At 42.2% G+C, this 27,980-nt stretch overlaps 1 protein-coding gene and 1 long non-coding RNA gene across 3 annotated transcripts in view; one reads left to right on the top strand and one right to left on the bottom strand.

Moving 5' to 3' along the window:
• The window catches only part of LOC115575537 (cytoplasmic phosphatidylinositol transfer protein 1-like), a 52,360-nt gene that overhangs the window by 22,515 nt on the left and 1,865 nt on the right, over positions 1 to 27,980 (top strand). Inside the window, exons 3-8 of the mRNA XM_030407703.1 lie at positions 11,474 to 11,622; positions 18,094 to 18,182; positions 20,667 to 20,674; positions 23,864 to 23,935; positions 25,326 to 25,421; positions 27,398 to 27,553. Of these exons, the coding sequence (XP_030263563.1) occupies positions 11,474 to 11,622; positions 18,094 to 18,182; positions 20,667 to 20,674; positions 23,864 to 23,935; positions 25,326 to 25,421; positions 27,398 to 27,553 (570 nt within the window). The remainder of the gene's footprint in view (positions 1 to 11,473; positions 11,623 to 18,093; positions 18,183 to 20,666; positions 20,675 to 23,863; positions 23,936 to 25,325; positions 25,422 to 27,397; positions 27,554 to 27,980) is intronic.
• Positions 37 to 11,090, bottom strand: LOC115575540 (uncharacterized). 2 transcript variants are annotated; one of them, XR_003982683.1, is made up of 5 exons: positions 10,658 to 11,090; positions 8,972 to 9,026; positions 7,227 to 7,283; positions 2,733 to 2,869; positions 37 to 164 (listed from the first exon to the last, which is right to left on the bottom strand). It is a non-coding gene; the product is annotated as an uncharacterized LOC115575540 (long non-coding RNA). The 2 variants fall into 2 exon arrangements; XR_003982684.1 differs by having other exon boundaries at positions 7,233 to 7,283.

Here is a 27,980-nt window from a genome sequence, read left to right as displayed (position 1 = left end):
GAGACACAGCTGTTTGGTTTCATTTTATTTTGAATTGCGAGTGCTAGATGTGAGCTACTAATTGTAGTCCAGCACATGGACTAATTAGCTTTCCTCCACAGAATACAGAGGAGGAGACTGGGTCGTGGTGAGGCCAAGGAGCTGATCCAGAAGTAGATCAATCACTGGAGAAGTTGAAGAAAAGCAGGGTTAGATGAATGGCGATTAAACAAAGGACACGGGACGCTCTAGTAGGGACGAGTGCTAACAGAGAGACTGTGTACCACGTCCAGCTGCAAAATGACCACACAAGTGCAAAAAACACGAACAGGCGACAACAACAGTCCAAATTTAACAAACAGAAGAATGAGGAAATAATCGACCTCGTCACAGGCGTTGCTGCACAACCAGAAATTTCTTAGCTGTTGGCATAACACATAGCAGAGGGAAAATACCACAACATAGTGAGGATGTGTGGTCAGACTATATACTTTACATAATCTGACTACACATATTTCAGATAATCATCCTGAAGCCAACTGAACAGGCTTCTCTTCTTGCAGTCGCTTTGTCAGCCATGTTCAGCATTTGCTTTACCCTTTCCATCAACAGTGGGGATGCACAGCTTTAGTAGAAGTAGAAGCAGATGGAGAGACTGATATTTCATGCAAGATCAAACACTGATAACATTTGTGGTCAATCCTTCTCTCTTTTTTCTCATCTCTCAGCAGGGCTCTACAAAGTACACTGTGCTCTTTCTCTATCTATGCATAATAAATGAGATGGGTTTCCCCAAGCAACCAGAAATTGAAGTTGTACCAAAACACTCCAGAGTGGAACCGAGGGGACAAAAATCTTACATAACACGAAGGCAGGGTTGTTTATCAATCTAATATTGAACAAGGCCTGTAAAAGAAAATCACCTGTTTCTTGCTCAAGGCTTCATTATTTGAGAAAGTAGAGGTGAGGAATTGACTGGGAATGTGGTGTGTTTAGGTAAAGCAAATCATTCTTTTTTTTTAGAGATTTTTTTGTTGCATAGACACCTTTATTAGCAGTAGACAGAGAGGAAACATGGGAGAGAGAGGGGGATGTGACATGCAGCAAAGGACCTCCGGCTGGAATCAAACCGGGGTCGGCTGCGTTTATGGCATGCGCTCTAACTACCCAACCACCTGCGCGCAAGCAAATCATTCTTAGGTTGCAATCGGCTGCAGTGTCTGCAGGATGAGCGCAGCTGCTGTAACGCAGTGTTTGTGTGTGTGTGCCCACACGTGCATATTACGTGTAAGACACAGATGACATCAATGAAAAATCTGCAGTTCTGCATTTACTGTAGCACGCTGTAGCATCCAGCTGTGGGTTTTGCCTCTTTCTTTTTCGTCCACAGGGAGGTTGATTGATCCAACCCTGCTCCTGCTCTTTACTGACTTCGAATTAAACTTTGCAGGGAGTGATGTTAAACAGACTGGGTGGCAAAGTAAAACAAAGATTCCATTCGTTCCCAGTTAAATTGCTGTGTTTTTGTGTGTGCACTACACCCGTATGACGTGTATGAGGAAACAGATATGATCCATCAACAGCCTCAGCATTTGATAAAGATCCTTTGGCAGCACTCATTAGATTAAATCGAGTTATGACGTCCTTTTATTTATCTCTGCTTGTGTCCCTCTCTGACTGTTCTCCTCTGATTTCATCCTTTTCTCACATCACACAGAAATCGATCCACAGGCTCTACACTTCAGTTTAGCAGTCCCTGCACTTAAAGGTCTCAGTATATCAAGTGAACCGGCATCATTGGGGGTGTCAGCAGTTAAACATCAAAAGGCCAAAGACACTGATGCTTTTTGAACATGTAAGTTTAGGATAAACAAGCCTGCAGCCGTGCCAGCGGCTCTTTTAGACAGTGTTTAGGCACAGCGGTGCTTTGAGGCTAAATGCTATCATAAGTATGCTAACATACTCACATCATGTTGATGTTTAGCAGCTATAATATTTAACATGTTTATGATAAGGATAGCTGGTTAGCATGCTAACATTTGCTCATTAGTGCTGAATACAAAGCACAGCTGAAACTAACAGGAATGTCATTATTATTCAGGTATTTAGTCATAAACGTGATGATGGCGCTATAGACCGAATCATCGTTGCATTGTGCTGTACAACGACAGTCACTTCCAGGTAGAAAACTGGCCGTTGATTTGCTTTGCGGAGATATGTCAAAATGACAACATGTTTATATATTGACTAAATTGTTATCATTTTCAGGCTTAACTGTAATGTTTTAGGTACATTCAGGGAAAACGCAGGTCTTCCTATTCATTTTAATGAGGGCAATGTGTTTTGGCTGTGACACTGGTGGCCGCAGTGGGTTCCAAAGAATGATTTTATTATTACTAATCCATAGGACCAGCATGCTAGTGGCATAACAACATAACAGCTTCTCCTCTTGGCAAACTGATCAGCGGGGGGTTCACAACAGGACACACACACAGTCATGGAGGGACACTCCCACACTCCCGTAACGCCGCACAAATGCTCTGTTTCGCCGCACCGCTGGATTTGGTTTGAATGTTTCCCTAAAAATATACTCAATAGTCAAACATGGCGGTTTCACGTTTCTGCTGAGCGTATTGAGGTTATGCTTTCACTTGTGTCCGTTTGTTGGTTGGTTGGTTTTTCTGTGGGATTACACAAAAACACTGCAAGATTACATTTTGATGCAGATAAAGGCAACTGCTGGAGGTACTCACGTGCTTTACTTGGTGCCCTTCTACAGTTCATGTACTGTGTTGATTCACTAGCTCCTTTGATAATCCAAATCTCCCCAACAGCGACATCTCTTAACTGCCAGGTTTGGATGTAGACTCAAGCTGTAATTTCCTCCAACCTAACAATATCAAAAGTGATAGCAGTGAAATTCTGATATCCATCCGAAATCATGAATGTGAACCACATAGTGGCTCTAGAGGAAAAGTCATTACAATGCATTGTCTTAGAACCTCGAATGTCTTCACAACATTTGGTGCAAATCCATCCTGTAGATGTTGTTCACTAAAAGCAAAAAATGACAACCTAACATTTACCGGAGGGACCCTGGCAATCAATCAAGGGGCTACTAATATGATGCTGTGGCCGACTTACCACCTGACAGATAAATTGCCCTCCACACAATCCTGGCTTAAAAGTCTCCACAGCTATTGTATTACTTTGACAAAGAGTGTTTCTTACGATTGAGAGCAAGCAAATCATCAGACATGACTGAAATTGCGTGTAAACACATACATAGTTCATGGTAAAATGGTATGTCACTGTCTCACTTTGCAGGCATTTATCATCAAGGCAACATGATTGTATACTGCTGTCTCGCCTGGCTTAGTCGAGGTCTAATGTGTTGTTGCGACATACTGTTAAAGGTATTATAAAAGGGTTGAAAGAAGGAGTTCTGTGTGGTGCTTTCAGTCACTAGAGGATCAGAAGAATGTCTGACATAATGACACTTTCAAAGCTGGCTCATGAAGTCAAGAGGCAACGACAGTGAGGGGAGGAAATGAAAAAAAAAAAAGGAAGTGGAAAGGAGTCAGTAATGCAAAGTCAAAAAATGTTGCCAGAGAAAAGGCCCGGAGGAGAAAGTGGCATGCATAATATAAATGGGGAGAGGAAAAGGAGTAGTTGGGAGGGCAAAGAAGAGAGACAGCTGTCCTCAATCAAATCCTTTTATGTAATGGCTTCCTGCACGTCTTCTATTGCCTTCCTCTCTCTCTCTCTCTCTCTCTCTCCTTCTCGTCAGCTCCCCCTCTACCTCAACCCCAGCCCTCTCCCCTCACCCTTGTTCTCTCCTGTTACTTGCATGCATATAAACACATCACTTCAGTCGGCCACCCAGTGCGATGCCAAGCAGGGAGCAGAGATGATGCGTAGTGGAGTGATCCGTAGTGAGTGATCTTGACGTTATGTAATCTTTGGTTCAGTGGCCTCGGACACTGCGGAGATGCGTGATGAGAAGAGACGGGTGGCGGGGAAGTGAGCGAGAAAGGGGTGGAGAGGGATGCACAACAGGCGAGCGCCCTCCCCCCACCTGCAGCGAGCAGGATGAATAAGTTACGCCCCTCCTGGCAGGTGTCTTTAAGGTGACCTCGCTGTCCGTATCAGGGCCGCTGTCACTTCCACTTCAATCCACTGCTAATAGTGCCTCTACAATATGTTTTATTTATTTCCATTACTAAAGTGCATAGCGAATTTTCACCCAGTGATGTTCATTTGAGCAATGGAAATTATATTCCATTCCCCTCCACTGGACTGAGGCGGGGCAGAAATCTTATTTCAAAAGCCTGATTGTCTAAAACTAATATGGACAGATCTATAAAACTGTGGCTGTGCATCAACCAAGTGATAGACGACCCACATGCATTTCCTGACATGTCACACACTGTTGACATGTCAGGAAATGTATGAGGGTCGTCTAATGCCGGGGTTCTTAGCCATGTTGAGTGGCAGCCCCCTTGAAATATCAGGTTGGTGTTCACAAAATGACCCTATAATAAAGGTTTATATTTACCCTTCAATTTTCTGTCAAAGATGACAAAAGATATGTATAACTACAGTTTAGAGGGCCAGTGTGTAGTCTTTCAGACTCTTGGTGCTTTGTTGAAGTAAATTGAAGGACACGACTACTATATACACTGCTGTGTATATCTCGTGTAGGAGGACTTGCTGTAGCATTGTTCTCTAGAAAATACCTTTCTTCTTTTTAGTTTGAGGGAGCAAGTGCACTATTCAAAAATGCAAAAGGCATACTCTGAGCCACTTTGGTGGAAACTGAACCTCCCGTTCCTCCAGAAGAAAAAGGCGCTGACTCTAACTCATCTACTCTCAGACCTGTCACGCGCCCTCGCTCTTAGCTGCTGGACTCTTTGACTGAGGCCATGAATTTAGGAAAGGCAATTGTCTACTGGTGTTGAGCTACCACAACATGCTTCCCCCCCAGCCAGCTGCCATCCTCCTACTTTGCCAATGCGACCAACACTGTAACCTATAAAACCATTACAGGGAGTTAACATCCACCTTCAAATTGTGCTGAATCTGCTCGAAATGTAGCAGTTGTAGTCGGTCATACGGTATGTTCTCAACAGCATATCTGCTGAAACAGCAGTGTGTGATGTGTGTGTTGTAGCTCAGTCCTTGTGAAAGAAAATCGGAGCTAGAGACTGAGGGATTTTTTGCAACGTGAGGTAACCTCATGAGAAATACTGTTAGGACAGAGACAAGGACTGAGCATAGACTAGTAGCCAGGAGGGTTAGAGATGAGTGATTATTGTGTTGGTTTCGAATTGAGTTGAATTTCATCATGTTTGACAAAACTGAGTCACCTTTATCAGGTTTTTATGGCTGGTTGAGCCATCCGTTCTGATGATCTATCCAATAAAAACTATGATTTGATTTTATTGCGCTGATACTGTCTGTTTCTTAACACTCTTTTCAAATTTCCGGAGAGCGTTCTGTATAATTTCAGCCATGACATTTGCTGCCTCTTCTGTCTGTGTTTTCTATAACACAGATTGCCTCTCTATCATATCAGGTGCACACACCGCTCCGTCTCTTATCACTCCTTTTCTACCTCACCGGCTCTACTCTTTCTGTAACTTCGCCCGCCACAACGTCAGCCAAACTCGACTGTCTCAACTATGAGTGTTTACATTTTCCTTTTATGGAAGAGATCCCATGTGACTTCAACAGCCCTGACACAGCTCAGCCCTGCAGCACAGTGTAATTTGTTACAGCGTATGAGCTCCTGCAACTGTGTGCCCACCACCGGGCCTCATGGTTGTATTTTTAATGGAGTTCCGTGATCTGTATGTTTGATATTTAGCTGTTCTCTGTTTACCATGAAGCTGGTGAGTTTCATTAAGTCTGCGAGATGAAGAAGTAGATGGAAGTTGCTCTCTCAGACTGCCTGAAGGCACAATGCACGCTGTCGCTGTATGTGTGAGTGTTGTTTTTCTTCATCTGATGGAAGAAATTGAGTCTGCTTCTTGCAGCTGAGTTTATAGACATGCACGCTGTCTTTGCAACCATATGCAAGGGACACTCGTGTGTTGTTGATCCGACCGGCCTTCATGTGGGTTGCTCGGGCTAGGTGAGCCCAGGTGTGAATGGTTGTTAGTGCTGCATTGTCGGTGGGCGATAAGTAATGTCGTAGGCCACCCTGTCTGTTCAAAGACAGCCGTGCCAGTTGGACATCGATCCGTCTTCTCTGGCCAAGATGTTGACATTGTTGTCCTCAAAGGAGTGATTTAAGCACCATTCACACCTGGGCTCACCTGGCCCTAGCAACCCACATGAAGGGCAGTCGGGTCAACGATTCTGAAACTCAGAGCTCACACGTGTCCTTAATGACTCTGTAAGGACACACCACCACAGAATTTAGAACTGAAGAAACCTCTTGGATAAGAAGCGAAAAGTCTTCAAGAGACTGAAACACTTCCAGTCGCCTACGATACAGCACGGAGAAGAGAACAAAATGTGACCGCTGGGTGTAAACAACGGAGCTCTCATGGTCGATGTTTTTTGAAAGATTTGTTTTCTAGTACAGTGTTATTCATTCCATAATTGAATGCATTTGTGAGCCAAGGTTTGGAATATGTTTGCTAGCATATGGTTTAACGAATTAAGCTCCTTCTCTGCCAGCCTATACGACTGTCTCTGAAAATGTTCATTTGGCCACAGTTTGTGTGCATCTGCTGTGAGAGGCTGGGTGTTTATATCTCTGTTCGCCCTCTAATGTTGAAATATGTCGTCCACCATATGGGTAGATGAGATATAACAATATGGATGCATTTCACAAACATATAAAAAGGTATGGTAAGAAATAACCATCAAATCGCTGCTAAGTAGTATAAATAACCACGTAATAATCGCCAAATGAACTGAGACAATGATTGTGGCTGTAATGTGATATTTTATTGATCCTCTTTGTGTGTTAAGTGTGGTCTGCCTACGCAGATACACACACATACAGATCTCAGTCCCTCTCTGTCATTCACACACTCACAGTTCTGAAATGCACATATAAACACGGGAGCCATTTAGCTCAACAGGAGCACCGTCATTTAGCCCAGATCACCGAGCGCTCACAGCAGTAATTACTGTGTCTGAGGCGAAATTTTAATTACATGTTCACATTTTGTCCAGTATTGTCTTACGTGCGTGTGTGTGTGTGTGCGGCTCTGTCAGGATTCTTATCTTACACTCACACGAACACACTCCTTGGCTGCGGCACAATGACCACAGCTCGCCGCCACCTGCTGTTGTGTGAGAAACAGAGATGCAGAAAGAGACACAGTTTGATCACAAAGGCTTAAGGCTTTCATCTTGAAATTGTATTTTACCATTTATGTGTATATTAAGTTGTGGTGGCTCAATTGTGTCTCATGTGGAAACTGGCATGTTTCTGTGAAGCACTTCGCTGTTAAGGTTGCCAGTGTTGTTTCTTGGGGACTTTTTTTTTGCATTGCATGGGGAAATCGCGCTCATATTACGACAATGAGGATGTGAGTCATTAATTCGTATTTGTGGAGGACTGCATTTTGATGTAATTGCTGCCATTACCCTGTTGAGCTGATGTCGTGACATTTGTACTATGTGTATCTGCTTGTTAAACCGAAAGTTTTTATCATTTTAGGAATTTGCACAGCTGTAGTCAGGTGGAGTTATGCTTCTCAGGGCTACGGGGGGCTCGCTTGAATAATTTCATTATAATTAATGTTTGTGCTCTTCTTCACCTCAGACATCAATTCCTTTGTGAGCTTCTGTTACCTATGCTGCATTCCAAATCGTAGACTTTTCACTTGCAGTATGTGCTGCAGCCCCCCATTGCTGCGTGCCGGGATATACTACTCCGCCGCTGCAGCTGTCAATGAGCTGTCATCTGTCTGTGCCCTCTCAGTCGATGTGACATATCTACCACTGCGCAGAGGATTGTGGGTCAGAATAGCCAGTAAAAATAATGAATAGCATGTTAGTATGAGTACTGGAACACAACCGTACAGTTGCGCTAGACTTTAAGCTCCTTCTTTCTCCACCTTTCTCCACCTGCACCTCATCCAGTCATTAGTTGAGTTTCTATTTAAGTCCAGTCTTTGTTGAGTTATGTATTGTGCTTCCCGCATCCTGCTGTTGTGTCTGCCTGTTCCTCGTATTGGTCCATCTCATCTTCTTGAGCATGCTGTCATATCATAACTGTCCATCCGATAGTAGAATATACTGTATTCTGTTGGTATGTATGAGGACTATAAGGAAGCAAGAGGAACCGAAGCAGCTGCCTGGCACCTCTAAAGCTCCCAAATGAAATGTTATATCTCCTTTGTTTGATCCATAAAAAAACTACAGTATCAAAATGTCATGTCGCCATTTGGCAGTGTTATCTGCTGGACTAAATCTTGTGTTGTCGTTTTTGAATAGGATGAGATTTAATATATTGCCTCTGACCGGTTTCCAGTGTTTGAGGCTGTTTCTTTCCTATTTGACAGATATGAGAGTTGTATCAATCCTTGCATCTAATTTCTTTGCCTGAAAGCAAATGAGCGCATTTCCCAAAATGTCCAATTATTACTTTAAATTACTTTTTTTTGTTTTTTGTTTTTTTAAAACCTGAAATGAGCTTCTGTCCTCCACTTCGCTCAGTCCTCTGTTACACTCATTACAGCCTTCTATATGCACCTTTGACTGCATAATACTGTAGCATTTGTGATGTGAAAAGAGTTTGGAAGGAAGCAAAGAGAGCAAAGTCAAGGTAGTTTTTAGATGTCATTATTTTCCTTGGGTCAGCGCGCCCCAGCCAGTGTCCCCATCCAAAGTGGTCTTTTAGCTCTCAAACCCCTGTGATAACTGGCACTAAGAGTAGCTTCGTGTGTAACGATGCTTCGCCATTAGTCAATTTCCAAGTTATCTGCTGACAATACGCTGAGTTGTATAAAGAGGATAAAAACTCCACCTGCGCTTGTGAAACAGCATCTTTCCGCTCCATCCTGCCAAATGCCTTGTTTGTCCTTAGAGAGAAAGAGAGATAATAGGAGATTATTCATGGCCGCTTGATTGTGAGCAAAGGCCACTTTTCCCTCCGAATCATTAGAGCAAAGATTTCAATAAAAACAGCCTCTCATTCATCATCTCCGAGGCAGACATGAGACAGGAATACAATGGCAGGCAGGCAGGCAGGCAGGCCGAACATCACAACAGCTGGCATGTTTACACAATATGTCTGAACCCTGAATGAGCCGAGGGAAACGTGGAAGATGGTGCTTAATGCTAATACATTAATGTTTCCAGCCATCAGTGTGATCAGAGTGGCACTCAGGGGTCCTCTCGAGTGGGCACTCTGCTGCCTCGATGCTTTTCATCTCGCATGGAGACTTATGTATGCTCTTCATCTTTGTTTTCGCCCAAACAGGAATCTCTGGAAATGTAATTATTGATCCCTCTTTTAGCTGTCTGGATGTCATGTTCTCCCCCCACTCTCAATCTCTTTCATCATTTCTCTCCCTGATGACACATTTCATACAGACCCTCTGAAATATTCATCAAAATGATACTGTGACGCTCATCACAAGGGTTGTATGAGATAATGTAAACTCATCACGGCAGTTATGTCACCTGGAAATACATAATTCCCTTTTGCAAACAGCAGAAAAAAAAATTGTTTGGCATGTCTTAGTATTTTTTCCTTGTACGTCTCTTTATACATGTCATATATCGGTGCAGTTTCACACAGATGATTATGCTGCCATTGCACCCGACACAGTTTTCCTAATTGTTTAAATCTGCATTAATACATTTTTGTTGGCCCCTTGGGTTCACAACAAGCTGTAAACACTACATTAACATATAGAGTGCTGCACAAACAAGTCCTAAAACCAGAAATTAGTTAACATTTATATACTCCTAGTTCCCTCTTCACTGAGTCAGTGGCTTTTTTAGCGTCTGCTGGTGATGTTTTCATCATGTCTCTATATGTGTGTCTGTGAGTGATCATGGCAAAATATGATCTCGGAGACACCCATTGTTGTGGGAACCACCACAAAATCTGTTTTGTTTTTTTTGTAGACACAGTATGACAGTGTACTTGGCAATAATATAGTAAAGAGTAATGAGTACTGGGTCGGAACAGCAACATGTGGATGGCCGTTGAGGCTGGTGAGTTGGCACAGTGGCCTCGAGTTTGAATGGGTTTTTGGTAAGAGGCCTGAATTAAGGTCAGTGGTTAACAAAAAGCGTAAGAGATGTATTCACGTCTTGATTTATGACATAAAACATGTCAGTTAATAATAAAAAACATGTTAGTATGAGTGACCCCCTTCACATTTAGATAATTAATTGATTCACTAGTAACACAGAATTGCTGATGAGATGAAACCGCCTAACAAAAATATTATTTTGTCCTACATGTATTGTATGCACAATTTTTCATGCTTTGTATGTCTGTCAGGTGTGTTTGTGTGCGACTTGAATACAGGTTCCTCATCTATTATGTCTGCACTGTGAGTGGAAAAACTATGCCAGACTCCAACAGCTGTTCAGTCAGAAACACACCGCTGTCCACATTCCAGCTTGGAGTACTCCGCCTCAGCCTCTTGCCCTCCCGTCAGATGGAATAATGTAACGCTGCGGTAGAAGAACTTACATCCTCAGCTTGTTTACTGGCGCACACCGGCTCTGCTTATTTCTCCGCACTAGTCGCTATCACATTTCTGTTCTCCCCATTCCTTGCTTTTTGTGAGTCACAAGTCAAAATCCTAGGAAGTCCTTGTCCATTTTTTCCGTTAGCTTAACACAGCTATCCTTGGTTGGAGCTCTGCTTGTGTGTGTGGCAGTTGAGTCCTACATGAACTCTTGGCATTCCAGCAGAGAGGCGTAAGTCACCACCGGGGCCGGATCGATTTCCTCAGGCACGGAAATAGGCCTACAAGCAGTCGGAAATCTCTGTCCTCCCTCCAGCACTTGTCGTTTTCCGAATGTATGGAAAATAGTTTCCAAGTGACGCCCGAGTCCAGCCTGTCAGGGCCACCAAAAGTGACATTGTCATTGGGCCAAGTAGGTCAGTCAGTGACAGCTAGTGAAAGATGTGTCTGCTGACTGATGTGTCACAAGGGGCCGTTAACTGGCTACTGGTGCTGCTGTTACTATTGTTGTGCTTGCCGATCATGACCCGATATGAGGTCTTTGTCACTATGCTGCAGACAGCTCCTAATCCAACAGCCTCCAAGGTGTCATGCAGCGAGAGTGGTAATCCTGGTATTTTCCCCTCTGTGTTTATTTTTATGGCTGCTGTTGAGTTAAAAGAAAGTGTATATGTATCATTTCCATTTGGAGTTTCCGAACTGTAACCTAACAATGTTGATATGTCTACACCCAAATGTCGCCCTAGTTTGAAAAGAACAATTGATCTAATATCAAGATCTTTTTTGTGTTTGTTTGTCTTCTGTCTGCTGTCTTTCAGTACCGGATTGGCCAGCTGTACATGATCAGTAAACACAGTCATGAGCAGAGTGAACGTGGGGAAGGTGTGGAGGTGGTCCAGAACGAGCCGTATGAGGACCCCGAGCACGGATCAGGCCAGTTCACAGAGAAACGAATCTACCTCAACAAGTGAGTGCCCTGTTACATATGCTCAGTTTAATGAAATAAATAAAAACATAATAAATAATGGAACTATTTCAATTACATCATCAACGTAAAGTTACTTTATTATTATTATTATTATTATTATTATTATATTTAAATCCCTTTTTGATTGATGTTTTACAGAAAACACTGCTCCTGAAACGCCTCGTCAGTAGTCCTGCCTTTAGTTCTGTGACTTTGTCCTTTAATAAAACGTAATTATTTAGCATGTAACTAGTTACGTGTAAGTTACTTCCCAACGCTGATTATTTACATTAGGTTTAAATGTGTGTCTTATATAATACTCCTATCCCAAAAGGAGAAAACTATCTATCATTGTCTAGCTTCAACGAAACATCAAAGCTGAAGACTTTATTTTATTCTCATATTTCATCTCACTCTAATAATCCCCAGCAGTCTGTCACGAGTCACTGCTGCTGACTATAAAGCTTCAAGGAAAGATCCAACAAAGAAAAAACGATGTGATTTGCTGCATAGCTGTCACTGACGCTCATTGTTCTTGCAATCCTCCTCCGTGGTAAAATATATATATATATATATATATACTTTATTTATCCTGAGGGAAATTCAAGTATCCAGTGGCATACAAAACACAAAACATACATTAAACATACATTAAACTAAAATTAAAAACCCTAACCTTAAGAATAGAATTAAAAATAAAATAAAAGCTCAAATATAAAGTATTATATATATAAGATATAAAATGAACAGTAGCTACAGTTAACAGTGCAAATGGAAGTAAAGCAGTGCAAATGGATGTGCAAATTGAGGTTAAACTGGTCAAATGAAGATTAGACATAGGTTAAGGTGTCAGCTGATGCGTTCACGTCTTCATCTATAGGCAGTCTTGTTAATATAGACAGCTGAGTATGTATAGGTCATGCTGATTATAACAAATGCAGTTTTCAGATGTCGTCAAGCTTTGTGTTCCAGGTAAAGGTTCAGGTTTCAGTAAAAATATAGTCAGGTGTCTGTTTTCATCTCCCCAAGCCTATTATACAGCTCAGACTGGCCTTGAGCTTTTCTAAACTTGATAAGCATGAGATTGAGTTTATGATTTTCTCTTGTGTGCGTTCTCCTCTATGTAGATGACAATTAAATTAGCAGCAGCGTGCAGTCTGAAGTGCGGTCTCACCCTCATTTGTGAATGCACTCTGAATGCAACACACACCGGCAACAGTTCATCCGTGCGCTGGAAACAAAATGCTGTGCGAATTAGCACAAAGATATGACGGACACTCGACCTTTTCATCGAGAACGGTGATGAGGTGAAGCCAGGTGAGAGCTTGGTCCAGCAGCTTATTGATTCCCTTATTAAATGTGTAACGATTGCGAAGGCTGAGATAGACAAAGAGGATGGATGAGCTGGAGAAGATTTTTAAAGCAGCAAGTTAAGTAAGTTAACATCAGGGATTTATTGTTGATATATCACACACTCAGTGGCCACTTTATTATGGAGGACCAAACCTGACATAAGTATAAATAAATAAATAAATGCATAAATGCATAAATAAATACATGAATAAATGCATAAATGCGTAAATAAATACATAAATAAATAAATAAATGCTGAAATAAATGTATAAATAAATAAATGCTGAAATAAATACATGCATAAATAAATAAATAAATGCTGAAATAAATGTATAAATAAATAAATAAAAGTATAAATAAAAGAATAAATGCTTTTTATTTATTTATACATTTCTGTTCACCTACATTTATTTATTTATGTATTTCTGTTCACCTACATTTATTTATTTCTGTATTTCTGTTCACCTACATATATTTATTTCTGTATTTCTGTGTCCATATGTAAATGAGGAGGTAGGAGGTCCTAACCTCAGTCAAGAGCATGATTGGTTACAGGAGTGTGCTCGATGAGGGTCTACTACTTCTGCCTTACTAGCAGCGCTGATTCCTGTACACTGTATTTAGCTCTTATGTTAGCTGCTCGCTGTAGCGCAGCGTCCAGGCTACCTTGTGACACCGGTTACCATCGGGTATTTTTCATTCCGCACTGTTCAAATGGTCACTTAAAGTCATCGTTCCGAGCCGCATACATCGTTATTAAGCTGAAGCTAAGTCAGTGTGAAAACTGTACACTGTCATACAGCCTGCTGGTCAAACAGTCTGCAGAGTACGTTGACATCCAGCCCGAGCTCAGCGTGAGGTCAATCAGCTGTGGCAAATCGTAAGACGTCCAGATCAACCTGTGATGCAAACACCAGTAGCGACAATGGTTCACAGGAAAGCCCAGACATCTATCTCACTCTCGGTGGTAACATGTGTCAACAGTTAACCTGGACGCTACACTCTTAGCGCTACAGCGAGCAGCTAAAAGCTAACTAGCAGCTAACTGCTAACAGCGCTGTCCACGCCGCTCTCGAGCCGCTCGGCGTGAACAAATGCTTGATACTGTTCCACACATGAGTTGAAGAGATTCACGACAAAGATATGAGACCAACAACATGCACTTTTGGACGATTTGTGCTCTGTAGCGCTCGTCTAGCAGTGGTTTGCAAGTCGCAGCCCCGGCTTCTCCGTGTGGACAGAAGTGTTCAAGCCACGTCAAAATGAATACACGTATACATGACTTGGAGCGATGAGCAGAATGTTTTTCCTGGTTAGCGGACATGGCTCTCCAGACAGGATTCTCAAACCACACCACCAGCACATCTGGGACCCTCGCAAGTTAAAATGAACGCCAGTTAACCTGTCACACTGGTCGAGGCCATTAAGCTAACTGGAGCTGTTTACAACGTTACAGAGAGGGAGGCTTGAGATCAGGAATCGTTTGCTTTTGTCTGGCTCTCTGATTTGACCAATCATGCTCTTGACTGAGGTTAGGACCTCCTACCTCTTCATTTACATATGGACACAGAAATACAGAAATAAATATATGTAGGTGAACAGAAATACAGAAATACAGAAATAAATAAATGTAGGTGAACAGAAATACATAAATAAATAAATGTAGGTGAACAGAAATGTATAAATAAATAAAAAGCATTTATTCTTTTATTTATACTTTTATTTATTTATTTATACATTTATTTCAGCATTTATTTATTTATTCATTTATTTATGCATGTATTTATTTATGCATTTATTTATTTATACATTTATTTCAGCATTTATTTATTTATTTATGTATTTATTTATGCATTTATTTATTTATTTATTTATTTATAGTTATGTCAGGTTTGGTCCTCCATACTTTATTCGGTAAAACTGGACAATCTATCAGTCCAACAGCATCATGTAAACCGAGTGCACTCCACCATCTTCAGACGTCGTGACCACACGGACTTCGTATTATTCACTGGCTCTCTTTTCAGTTGATTGTGGTTCTCTTTTCAATTTACTTTTCTTTATCCCAGCTGTTTTATGTGCATAAGTCAGTGCATGGCTTACTTCTACAGCAATAATTCAGTTAGCTCATGGCCAGTCATATACTGCAAGCATATCATCGCCCGGTCAATGCGTTCAATAAATCCACACCAGGAGCACAAATCCATCAATTCAGCCAACTGTTATCAAAGTAATGTAATTTGAAAGTATTGATTTCCATGGACAGATCTGAGCACGGGGTCGGCTGCGGTGCACTCTCTGGAGAACATGCTGACATGGACAGCTGAACCAAGGCAGGACACGTGGATATGAAGGCGTCAATGTATGGAGGGTTTCACTTCACAGTTTAGTCCTGCCGGGCAACACAGGCTTGAAGTTCAAACTGACTGAACCCACTGCTTTGTTTCCAGGACTTTTCAGAACCATCGGGATGTTGGATAAAAAAAACTGATGAGGCTCTTACGTTTACATTTACACTGCAGATTAGTAATGGAGGGGGACAAAGTGTGAAATCAAAAAAAGGAAGTATGGCATGAGTTATTGAGTATTTGTAAAATATAAATATATATATATATATACATACATACATATATATGTATGTTATTGAGTATTTGTAAAATGTAAATATATATATATATAAATATATATATATATATATATATATATATATATATATATAGATATATATATATATATATATATATATATATAGATATATATATATATATATATATATATATACATACATACATACATACATATATATATATATATATATATATATATATATATATATATATATATATATATATATATATATAGTTTTGGCCTTTATGGACAGAGCAGCTGGGAGAAATGACAGGAGACAGGTTGAGAGAGGGGGAGTGACACGCAGCAAGGCGCCCCAGGCCGGGACTCGACCCTGGGGCCACTGCAGCGAGGATAAAGCCTCTGCACATGGGACGCCTGCTCTACCCACTGAGCTAAAAGGCACCCCGAGTATTTGTAATTTAAGACATTGAAAACCGTGTCATTGTGATCCAGGCTTCGTCAGGTAGGGTAATGTCCAAGATTGAATGACAAAACATGACGTTTAATAAAGATGATGTATAGCTCTCCTGCAGACTACTGAGGTTTAGATGCAAGGTTCAAATCCACCCTGTAGTGCACAGCTGCATGGAGGAAAACTTGCCCATCATCAACACACCTAACCCTATTTTTGAACCACAAGAAATTCTTCAAACGTCTGTCAAGTTGAAAAGATGTCTAAAATTAAATGTATTAAAACTTTGTGGACATTGAAAAGACATCTCAAAAAAAGATATCACAAAAAACGTTCAGTCTGGCTCTCCACTGGACTTCTTTTCAATGTTGTCAAAGACATCTTTTGGATATGTTTCTGCACAGTGAAAAAAAAAAAATGATTCAATAGTTATAATGATTATACTTTTAATTTTTTTTTAGCTAAAAATGGTCTTTAAACCAGAATTATAAAAAGTTTTTCCTGATGTTATCACGTTTCATGGTTTGGCACCCCCAGCTTAGAGATGAGATCATTACCACATCAAAGTTAGATTTAATGAATAACTACTAACACATGTTTTTTTGCCCAAGTCATTCTTAAGATCAAAATGAAATCTGATGTACAAATGAGGGCCCTGAAATGTTTCACTTGCTGAAATGAGGTTTCACTCCTTTTGAATCTCTTCTTAAACTCAAACTGAAGAGCGGTTATGCCCATTTGTTTCACAGTATCTCTGCAGAATTTGATTTACACGTCCTCTTCTGGTGTGATAAGATGACTGATAAGATACAATCGACGACTGTCAAAGACAACTGGGGCGCTCCTTCCCAAAAGCGAGACAACGAGACGAAAGAGAGAGCCACATGGAGAAAGTGAGAGGCAGAGAGAGGGTGAGGCCCTGTGGTCAGAAGTGACAAGTAAAAGAGGGCCTTTGGGAAATGTGAAGTGTCATTGACAAACTTGGAGAGGAAGGTTTAGTGCCTGTGTGTGTGTATCTTTGTGTGTGTGTGGGCAGATGAGGTCAGTTTAAGTGACAGATAATTTAAGCAGTCGCTGTTGGACTGCCTGCCTCTCCACCCACAAACCACCTGTTGCCGTGTTATAGCTGCAGTCTGTATTTCAGGCAGTGTGAGGACATGTGACCAGTCGGCCGTGTGTGGACTCTCCCCTGGCTGTTTGACAGTCTACTGGAGGGAGACCAGAGGGGAGCGTCTGTCTCAGGTCCCAGTGGTCCGTACTGACTCTTAGTGTAATCTCCATATTCAATTACAGCTGGCAGACACAGAATAAGATGGGAAGAGGGTGATGATATGCGAGCGAAATTAATCAATGGCTGGTTTAAAAGAGAATTATCCTGAAAGTGAAATTTGCTGCAACATAACGAAGGTTGCTAACTTGCTATTTACCATGCTTGGTTGGCTGAAAATCAGTTTGCAGACGTCTGGATCAAAGATTAATCTCCAGTAACTTATTCTCTCTGTTTCCAATCATCCGGACGTATTGTTCTATTGTTAAAAGTATCAAGGTTTCAAAAGGAAAATCAGAGTTTTTCTCCTTGTAATAATGCGTGTTTCTCAGATCTGTGGCTTGGCCATTTTCCCTCCAGCAAACCAAGCTTTGGCCCCAGTTGTTCCCTTTCCTCAGTAATCATTTACATTTTGATTGGATGCCCAATAAGATGCTCGGCCTCTTGGCTGCTACTGCCAGAATTTAGAATCCATTTGTGCTTAGTAATAACCAGTTCTCTGTATTTTCCCCCCTCTGTGTCCCTCTCTGCATCTATCACGCTGCAAGATCCACTGCAGGGTGGAGGGTGTAATCAGTGTAATCAACTTCCCTAGGGGCCATCATGGCTGCCTTGAATGGCCTCCATTAAGGCTCCACGCAGTTGGATGCTTGTCATTGCCTTTTGTGGGTGGTCAGGAAAAAGAAACGTTGGGCATAACTTTGACTGTGCATCAGCCATTTGTCCCATCTGTCCTCTAATCTTTCTGCCTGTCCTTCTGCTTCTTCTCTTTTACTTTACAAATGAGTCCACTCTCTCTGTGTTTCAGCAAGCTGCCCAGTTGGGCCAGAGCGGTGGTCCCTAAAATCTTCTACGTCACAGAGAAGGCTTGGAACTATTACCCCTACACTATCACAGGTAATGCTTTAATTACGTAAGTAAGTATTCATGTATGTGTTTTCACTTGGCCCCCTTTAATTACTTACAAAACATTATATTATGTAACAAAAAGAACATTGGTTTCAAAAAGTAGAACACCACTGTCTCTTTAGAGAAGGATCAACCTCTGTAACAGCATGGCTTCAGACTCCTATTTTCTGCAAACCTTCTACAAACATTGCTCAGTTCACCTGCAATTATATTGGATCATTTGGAGGGCAGCAGCACATGGAAGCAATATTCTGTCAATAACGGTCCATAATGAGTAGAGGGGAAGGAGGGACCGAGGGATGGTAAAAAGGGCAGGCAGTTTTTACTGGAAGATAATTTGCATCACTATTTGCTGCTGGAACATTTAAAGGAGACCTATTATGCGTTTTCTTTTTTTCCCTTTCCGTCAGTGATTTGTATAGGTTCTTGTGCATGTAAAAGATCTTGAATGTTGAATAAGTCACAGTCCAAAAGCTCCTCTCTCCCACAGGAAACACTGTTCCTGAAACGCCTCTTCAGTAGCCCTGCCTTTAACTCTGTGACTTTGTGACATCACACTACATCACCGTGTTAAATATTTGGATAAGTTATGCCTAACAGGTAGTTTGATAATTCGATTCAGGATAGCTGCTCTATAGCTGTCAGCTGTGCTGGATCAGGCACGTATGAGCTGACCAATCAGAGGAGACTGGGTATTTAGGAGGGGGGACCTTAAAGTGACGGGGGCGTTTCAGACAGAGGGGGAATATAATGCTGCTGCACTGGACAGTCAGAGAAAAATAATGTGTTTTTGAGCATTAAAGCATGTTAAACTATTCAAGTAGTAATCTAAAATCAAATTATGAACCTAAAAACAAGCATCACATGTCTCCTCTCAAATGAACACTGTGATTCTCACAGTTACTACAGCGGCAACTTAAGTATGAACAGAACCCCGCGCATAACAGTTTCTTATTAAGTGTACCACTTGTGTTATGCAACATCACTCACAGCGTGAAAAGTCTGGGTGATGTATTACATAAGATGGGACTGAACCTGTTATCTGCAGCTCTTCATGTGTTATTATGGCACACTGAATACACCTGACACTTTAAGTGGTGTTTTTGTATCGTCTGGCACTGCCAGGATGAAATATCCTCAAGGTCTGAAGGTTCCACCACAAACTTGACACAAACATGCTGTCTCTGTTTGTGAATGTGTCAGATAGCTGTTTTGTTTTTCTTCACTCATCCTAACCATGTCTTGTAGAGAGGTTGCTGTTTCCTCTAGAGTGCCATCATACAGTCTGTCAGAGATTTTTGAAAGTGTGACAAAGGTTCAGCAAAAGCAGAACTGCTTTACAACTTTTTACAATTGATAGGCACACACTTCTCTGAACTGAGTTCCCTTTTCCAAACTCAGACTTCAGACAATTCTCTTTACTAACCTGCTGCCAAAACAATAATCACACTTTATCCCTTGTTATGCCATGACCTCAAAATAAATTTGGTTCCAACAAAAACAGTGACAAGACTTAACTGCATGTATTTACATTATCTTATAGTAATTGGTACAGAAATGAATCCAAAATGCTGCAATTGCAATATATTCTGAAATTAAGATTATTTAGCTATAGATAATACATCAACTCTAATGCTTATACCCTGTTTGCTACATTTGGCCACAACTTCTCATCTACATCGTCCATTATGTCCTTTGTTACTAACCACCTGAGAGAGAATATTTTTGCGTACCTGAACCATCTCAGGTGATCTTATGCATATACTGTATGATAGTGTGGCTGGTGGTCATGAACCTTCCACCTCTGTGAGGAAAATAATTCCCCTCTGGGATTGAGGACCCTCTGTGGAGCCTCTCTGTGTCTGGCTGAAAAACTCCCTTCATACCTTTTTAAAGAAAATATACAGCCTGAAATTTAAATGCATCTCCTGTGTGGATGTTGTGCGGAAATGGGAATTAGCTGTGGTTGGTTGTGACTTCATTTCATGCTACGTAGGTTTATGATGAAATGTCACGGCTGTTACAGTAGTATGACATAGGGATGTCAACAGTTAACCATTAATCAGTTTCACCATTTATCGGTTAACGGCAGTGATTTCTTTTAATACGCAATAGTAAAAAAAAAAGTCTGCCGGTATCACATAGTATGCATGCGTATGACAAACATGTCTGACCAAACATTCCCTCAGTGGGACCATGCACGTGTGAAAATGATCACTGTCACACAGATGCACACAATAATAATGTGTCGTAACAGAATAGCCTCCTCCCATGTGCTTTCTGTGAGATTGAACTGCCATTGCTGAAGCTTAATGGTCCTGTCTCCATTTTGAACTAAATTGTTTTTTCTTCTCAATTCTCTTCTTGTCTCTCTCACACATTCCCTTGCTGTCTTCTGCCTGTCCTCCCCCCCATCTCACATCTCCTATTTCTGTCCGTTGTACTGATGGCCTCTGCTGGGAAAATGGTTAGAGTACACGGTGAGTAGTGTGCATCCGTGGACGTGCTCACACAAAATCACACGTGCAAAGAAACACTTGATCATGTAAATCTTTGTGGTAGAGGTTAAGGTGAGAGCAGATACACAATTCCTGAGAGCTGCTACCACAGGAGGGTGAATCTTGTCTTCGGCAGGAATTCATGGTCACTTGAACTGTGACATACCGATGTCCCGCTGCACCATCTGTCACACTGTGCACATCTGTATCTGTATTAGCTGTGCATCAGTGTGTCATGAACCAATCTGTTGCGATAAACAAGCCATTAGCTGTTTCCCTCTTTGGATTAGTTTGGCTCTTCATAAAATAAATATTAGATTTAAGTCACATTAAACACACTGTTGCATGAATAGTGGTATCAGAGTATCAATATGTAATTGATGACTGCCATTTTAAAAAGATGTATTTGTTTAATATTGTGCTACAGCTGCCTTGCATGTTTGTCTTGTAACAGAATGTCTGCACCATCATCATTGTCAAAATATGGTTTCATTAGTTATGTGTGTGTTTGTGTGTGTGACAGAGCGAGAGACACATGTCGGTGACATAATGCAAAAATGTGTTCTGACCTTCAGATTGCATCAGATTGTGCTCACAGCCCATGAAGTCTAATTCAACCGAAACAACATATTGTCTCAGAATTGAACATTTGCCACAGTGACATTTAAATCCCCACACATTAAATCCTACAGAGTGTTTTATTCTATGCATTTTGTTTTGTTTTCCCCTTCAAACTCAGTGATTGTGCTCATTCAACAAATAACAGTAACCGCGGCCAGTCATGGTGGCAGCCGGCTGAGGAATATAACCTTGATGTTCTTCGAATGTTGAGGTCTTCCCAGGCTAAGTGGTCTATGTAATGTCAGCCATGGGGTCGCCTCCCAGTTGGATACGCCTGGAATAATTCTTCAAGGAGGTGCCAAGAATGAATCCTGATCAGAATGCTGATCAGCTGACTCTTTTTCGAGCAAAGAAGCACCCCTTCTACACTAAGCTCCTTCAGGATATCTGAGCTCCGCACCTTGTCACTGAAAGAATCTCATTTCAGCTGCATGCATTTGAAATTAAAGTGAGCTCCTGACCGTAGTCGAAGGTGGAAATGCAAAATCGACTTTTAAGAGCTTCACCTTCAGGCCAGATCTTTCTTCACCAATTGTCTGATGCGACACCTGCAGCCCTGCTAAACCAATCCTCCTGTCAATACCAACTAATCAAGCAAATTTCCTTTTAAAACCATTAAGAAACCCCACAGCTCTCAACAGAAATAACTGTTTAATTGACTGTCGCTGGGAAAAAGCACTAATGATTGGCTCTGGGACACTGGAGGATCATTAGCCTGCCCACCTTATGTCTAAAGCAGCAAGGAAACATCAATGAAGCACCAATAAAATCAGCAGCCGGCTGATCTTTTCCCTTGAAACCACACAGATACATGGAGCATCTGGATGCTTCAGGAAGGTCATACCAACTGATGTGAAAGTAACTTTTTCTGACCTCATTCTGAAAATGAGACTCCCTTTCTTGGAAAAATGCTGTAGCGATACAAAGCTGCTCACAGCTTTCTCCAATTAGCAATCATGGGGATTTTGATAAGAGTCTCTGACGAGACAGAGATCCACTTATAGGTTGAACAAATATTTATAGCCTGTGTGGATGGTGCTTGTGTAGTCAAGCAGCCTCGTGGGACTGATTCAGCTTCGAAGCAGTTTGTTATGATTAGCCTAAGGTGGGTGGTGATGATGATGCAAAAGACGAAAACAATGATTGGCAGTGGCAACGACAGTCACTTTGTTATCCTAACAAAGTAGGAAGCTAACTACTGAACAGATTGTCCTCTGCAAACTCCCCAACAGCAGACGCTGACGTTGTTTGACTTCGTGTGAAAGAACTTTTGGATAGATTGCTGTGAAGTTTGGTAAACCCGCTCATAATTCATCCCCTCGGGGTGAATTAAAATCACTTTAGCGATAATATGACTTTAGGACTAGCTCCTTCCCGCTTGCTGCTATGTCTGCTGATTACCGCGGCGCATTCATATGGTGATGTGGAGAGGTGGGAGGGGGTCGCTGATTGTAAAAAGTAGAGGAGGTTAGCTGAAACGACAACAATGTTTGCAGCAGCTTTAACATCAGCTGGTTATAGCTTTGGCATGGTGGACATGTGAGCATGCCGACTTCAGTTTTTGACTCATAGCAAGGCTGTGTGTAAATCCAGCAACCAGATCCAGCATCACAGAGACACGAAATGTGGCTTTAGACACTTGGTGGGCAGTCGTGCTTACATGAGACGTACAGTTGATATTTCATCTGTCAACTGTTGTAATGATAACAGATTAAAGGAATTTAAAGGTCCTCTGATATGCTCAGCAATAGATGGAAATAAGGAACTGAATGACTAAGAGTCAATGATAATGTCAACTGAAAGTGACTGACATTCTCTCCTCCGGATCGAGGTTTATGCGCTCATTCTCTTCGCATGCCACAAGACACTTTTCCTGGTGTCTCGCTCAAAGACTCACAAAGTCAGTAAGACTGACAGGCAGCACTGAGTTACTGCACTGTAATTACAGCACAATACAATCCTTCTGTCTCCTTTTCTTTCGGTCTACACACACACACACACACACACACACACACCAGTGGATTCAGCATGAATCCACCATGAAATCCCAGCATCAAGCCCTACAGCCCCTCTGTCATCCATCGTGTTGTCTCTGTTCCACTGTGCCACGCATAAACACACATTCAGACACACCAGCTTGTACATAGACTGCTTATATAACCAGAATTCCACTCTTCTGTTGTATAATGATCGGAGGTGTTAAGCTTTAATTAAATCGAACTGTTGCATTTGAGAGCCGATGCACAAAAGTCACCACGGCTCAAGGCAATAAAATAACCGTGTGTGTGTGCGTGTGTGTTGCGATGTAGAAAGGGAGCGTGTGCGCTAAAGTTGTAAATCTAAACAGTGGGAGAATAATCGTTATCGCTCATCTGGTTTGGGCAGTAAAAACACAGATGTAGAGACACACAGTTGGTCTCTCATCTCGTCCTGTGGATCAGTCGACAGAAATCTTTTACCTTCTTAAACCTTGCTGTATCTCCATCACCTGACAAAGCTGTCGCCGTGCACATCGATTTCTCACCGTCTTCTCTTATCGACCCCCTCCAGTGCTCCTTCCTGCCCAAGTTTTCCATCCACATTGAGAGCAAATACGAGGACAACAAGGGGAGCAACGATAATGTGAGTATACCTCGGGGTGTCATGTGGGTACATCTGACAGGAAGACGGGGGAATCTGAACATGGCTCTCCATCATTCTGCCTGTTTTTTAAGCATTGCACGTTTGTCTACTTCTCTTTTCCCCTCTTATTCTTCTCACTTCAAAGCCTCGAAATAAGACCTGATGGATTCTCTTTGTCCGAGGGCTATTTTGCCGTCTCTGATTTGTGAGATTCTGCTCATAAATCAGTCTTTTTATTAGGCGAAGGACGTGGATTAGCACTCATTAAACGATGTCCTCAATCCTGTGGAATCTTTCCAGACAGAGTGATCAAGTCCTTCTGTAATACTGATATTTTTGCCTTAAGTAAACTGTCTTTATTGCCATCTTAAAGGGCACGTTGGAGCCCTTGAAAAGCTTTTAAAAGCTAACTCACATGCACTAAAGGCACACCCAGCCAGCCCGCCTGCCAAAACAAAGAACAGAGACGCTCAAGTGACAACACACACACCGTAAGTGTGACTTTATTCTCTGTTCAGGATGCCACTATATTACACTAAATCTGAAAACAGCAAATAGTTGTTTGCTGCAAAATTATGTTTAAGATCTCAATTATAGAACCTTTAATAATTCATGTTATACTAGAGACAAAAGATGAGGAACAAACACTGCACGTGAGGAGAGTCAGTGTTCACTTTCTCCTGCAGCAACATGACATGCGACACTTGGTTTCGTTGAGTCGTTGATTACAGTTTAAAGTGCTTGCTCTCCACCTTTTTCCTTCGGTACAACTTGACACTGTGGTGGCAGAATGGGCAAGACTGAAGGTTACACAATACTGCCCCGATCAATACTGCAGGCGGAAACTAAAGGCTGCAGCTCCACTTACTGGTGGCTCGTGGGAGTTGCAGACGGTCACAGACACACATCTGAAACGGACCGCTCTGTTCTCAAGCACACCATGTGTACAGTCTTTCTTTTTTCCTCATCATCTCCTCTATTAACCTTTTCATTGCACTTTCTACGTTGCGCTACATAAAAGTTTAAAAGGATGTAACTGACGCAGGAGGGGTGAAATTGTTCTGAGCAGATAACTAACTGAAACTGCTTTGCTGTTCCCGTGTGAGTCAGACACAGGAAGAAATCACTGACCCAACGGTGTGTCATTGACCGTATGAGTCACATTAATCCCTCACTGCAGTTTGTATAGGGTTTTGTCACCTTCTGTAAAGCCAGAGGGAAGGAAAGGAGCTCCGTATGACTAAGAGGACATTATCTTATTGCCAGAAAGTGTCGTACCCAGTGACGGGGGGGGGGGGGGGCAAATCGCAGCACATCATCCCACAGCAATTGTCAGTGCATCATTGATTAACTGTCCTCCTCACGCATTGAACTGTTTCCTGTCCCTCAGATCTTTGGCAGCGAGCCCAGAGAAGAAGAAACAGAGGTTTGGGTTGTGGACATCGCCTACGACGAGATCCCTGAGCGTCACTACAAGGAGTCAGAGGTGATGGGAGTCACGTCGCTGACCTCAGGGCACGCTGTTTATGTTTGTATGCGTGTGAATGTCAGAGATAAAGGGAGGGCGGGAAGAAGGATGAAAAGAGAAGAACAGAGGAGAGCCTATGGAGATGGACAGAAGACGTGTGCGAGCAGATTAACAGAATCTTGTGTTATCTTTCTCGAGCAGCGCCGGCTCATTTTTGACCACCAGCTGGCCATCTGCCTCCTCAGAGGGATGGAAACGCATGTTTGTGCGTGGGGGAGGTGATGGACATTAGCCGTGGTGATCTGACATTTGTATGCATGTGTGTGCACACCCGTCTATCAGGGTGTGATGGCGATAAAAAGCTGAGCTATTAATAGTCAGAGGGGTTCATGGTGTCACTGCAGTGGTGTTTTATTATTGACACCCACACGCACACACTCTCACGCGCGCACACATATACACATCTCCCGACGGGCTTTACGGTCTTCTGCTTTTATCCGCTCAGAGCTAAAAATAGCACCGAGATGCTGTCCAGAGCTAAAAGTGGATGACACATTGCCGACGTGAATATCATTGGATTTGAAAGACAGATGGGTTTTGCGATGCACCAGAGTCACACCTGATAGTAAACAACTGAGGCCAGTGACACCCGTGAATGAACCAGTAACCAGCATCTACAGGCCCCTCAACAGCATCACTGCGTTTATAGCATGTGTTTCGCTTTTGCTGTATGTACTAATGATGACAGACACGCTTGCTCCATGCTCTCTCCGCCTCACATAATTCATGATAATCAACGAAATAATAATGATAATAAATGTGAACTTAATAGCACCTTTCAAACACAAAACGCAGCTCATAAAGTGCCTCAAAAGGTGTGTGTGTCTGTGTCTGTGACTTTGGTCAATCACTACACACAGCACTCACCAGAGACTGCGGATCTCTCTCTTCTTTTTACCCTCCCTTCTTGTGTAGTAAAGTAACAGTTGCCCTCCAGATACAGTCAGCAGTGCATAAAAACCCACAGTGGAGGTCACCGCCATGGATCACTCCTGCAGTCGGGTTGACAGATCCTCTTTTTAATACCGAAAGTTAAAAAGGTAGTTTCTGAGCTCCCTTCTGTCAAGAGTCTGATTTGACTCAGGGTGTTTATTCCTCCGTAAGGTCTGGCTCTGCATCTGACTTTTGTTTTGATAGAGAAACCCATAGTGGGAGTTATAGCATACTTCAAACAAGGTGAGACATCTATTTATCATCTATGGATATCAACGAAGCCCCTCTGCACCCCTGCTGGAATCATAAATCAATATAGCAATAATCTCCAATTAACGACACCTAATTCCTTTTATTACGTTTCTTCAAAGTCTGGACAGACTTGGATGCAAACCGCAACCTGGCTGGTGTGCACAGGCACCCAATCTCACGCTCAGTAAATCTGGAGGACATTAAGGTAAAATACTAGTCGGAAAGCTCTCATTAAAATTTCTCTCCCTCGTTGTCTGCCAACAAACTTTGTGACACGTTCTGTGTGCAAACTCAACAGGCCTCTTCCACCTCCACTGCCAAGCGCTTTCCTAGTAGAGCTGTGTATCACCCCCGCACACTCTCACAATCAGACACACGACCCTAAGACAAATGAGCACTGCAGTATAATTAGTCTATAGGGAGCAGTGATTAATGCACGTAAAGCTTGTGATTAGGGAGCCCTGCTGTGAAGCCTGGCTGCACTCCGCATGAGGCTCGCAATGAGTGCAGGTGATCCTGTCCTTTAGGCAGGTGTGTTGGAGTGAGTGTGTGTGTGTGTGAGTGTGAGAGAGAGAGAGAGAGAGAGAGAGAGAAAGACATAAATGACTGGAAATAATATTTTAATTAGATATTAGTTGAAAAACTGTTTAAGAGGATGTTTGGCCTTCCACTTTTGCAGACATGCTCATGCAAATCTTTTCCTCCTGAAGAGGAGTTTCTTATGTGTCTCATGCCTCATCACCTAATAGGACCTGCGGTATTTTAAGTCGAAGAAGACTAACCGAGGCCTCCTGCAGGAAGGATGGATCGACACTCAAGATCCCATCATGTGCTCCTACAAACTTGTCACCGTGAAGTTTGAAGTCTGGGGCCTGCAGACACGTGTGGAACAGTTTGTGCACAAGGTGAGGAAAGAGAGGTTTATGTGTGATTTTTTTTTTTTGTCAGACAAACTTTTTGACCGGTGTAGATGGATGTCAGAGCCAGAGGCATTTCATTTTCTGCTCTGAAAACATGTGACAAACAAACCAGTTGGCTGTGAACCAATGTTCTATAATAGCCCTCTAAAATATCTGCCCCCTTCGCTTCCTCCAGATTGCCTTGCACCACCTGCCCTTACCTGGGCTCAACAGTTTAAACTTCATATCTCCTATTTCCCAAATCCCTTTCGCCGCTACAGCATCTGTCCCTGAGGTGAACTGTCCCCGTCCTCTCCTTGCCAGAGGCACACACACACAGGCAGGATCATTACTCACTCAGTACCGCCGGGAGTGACTCATATTTATCACATTCCTCCAGGGGGTGAAAGGAAACATTTAGAACTTAGAAATG

Source organism: Sparus aurata, chromosome 23 (assembly GCF_900880675.1).
Source record: "Sparus aurata chromosome 23, fSpaAur1.1, whole genome shotgun sequence".
In the NCBI taxonomy this organism is placed as follows: Eukaryota; Metazoa; Chordata; class Actinopteri; order Spariformes; family Sparidae; genus Sparus; species Sparus aurata.
The sequence above is the reverse complement of the archived record's forward strand: the minus strand, read 5'-3'. Positions and strand labels throughout refer to the sequence as shown.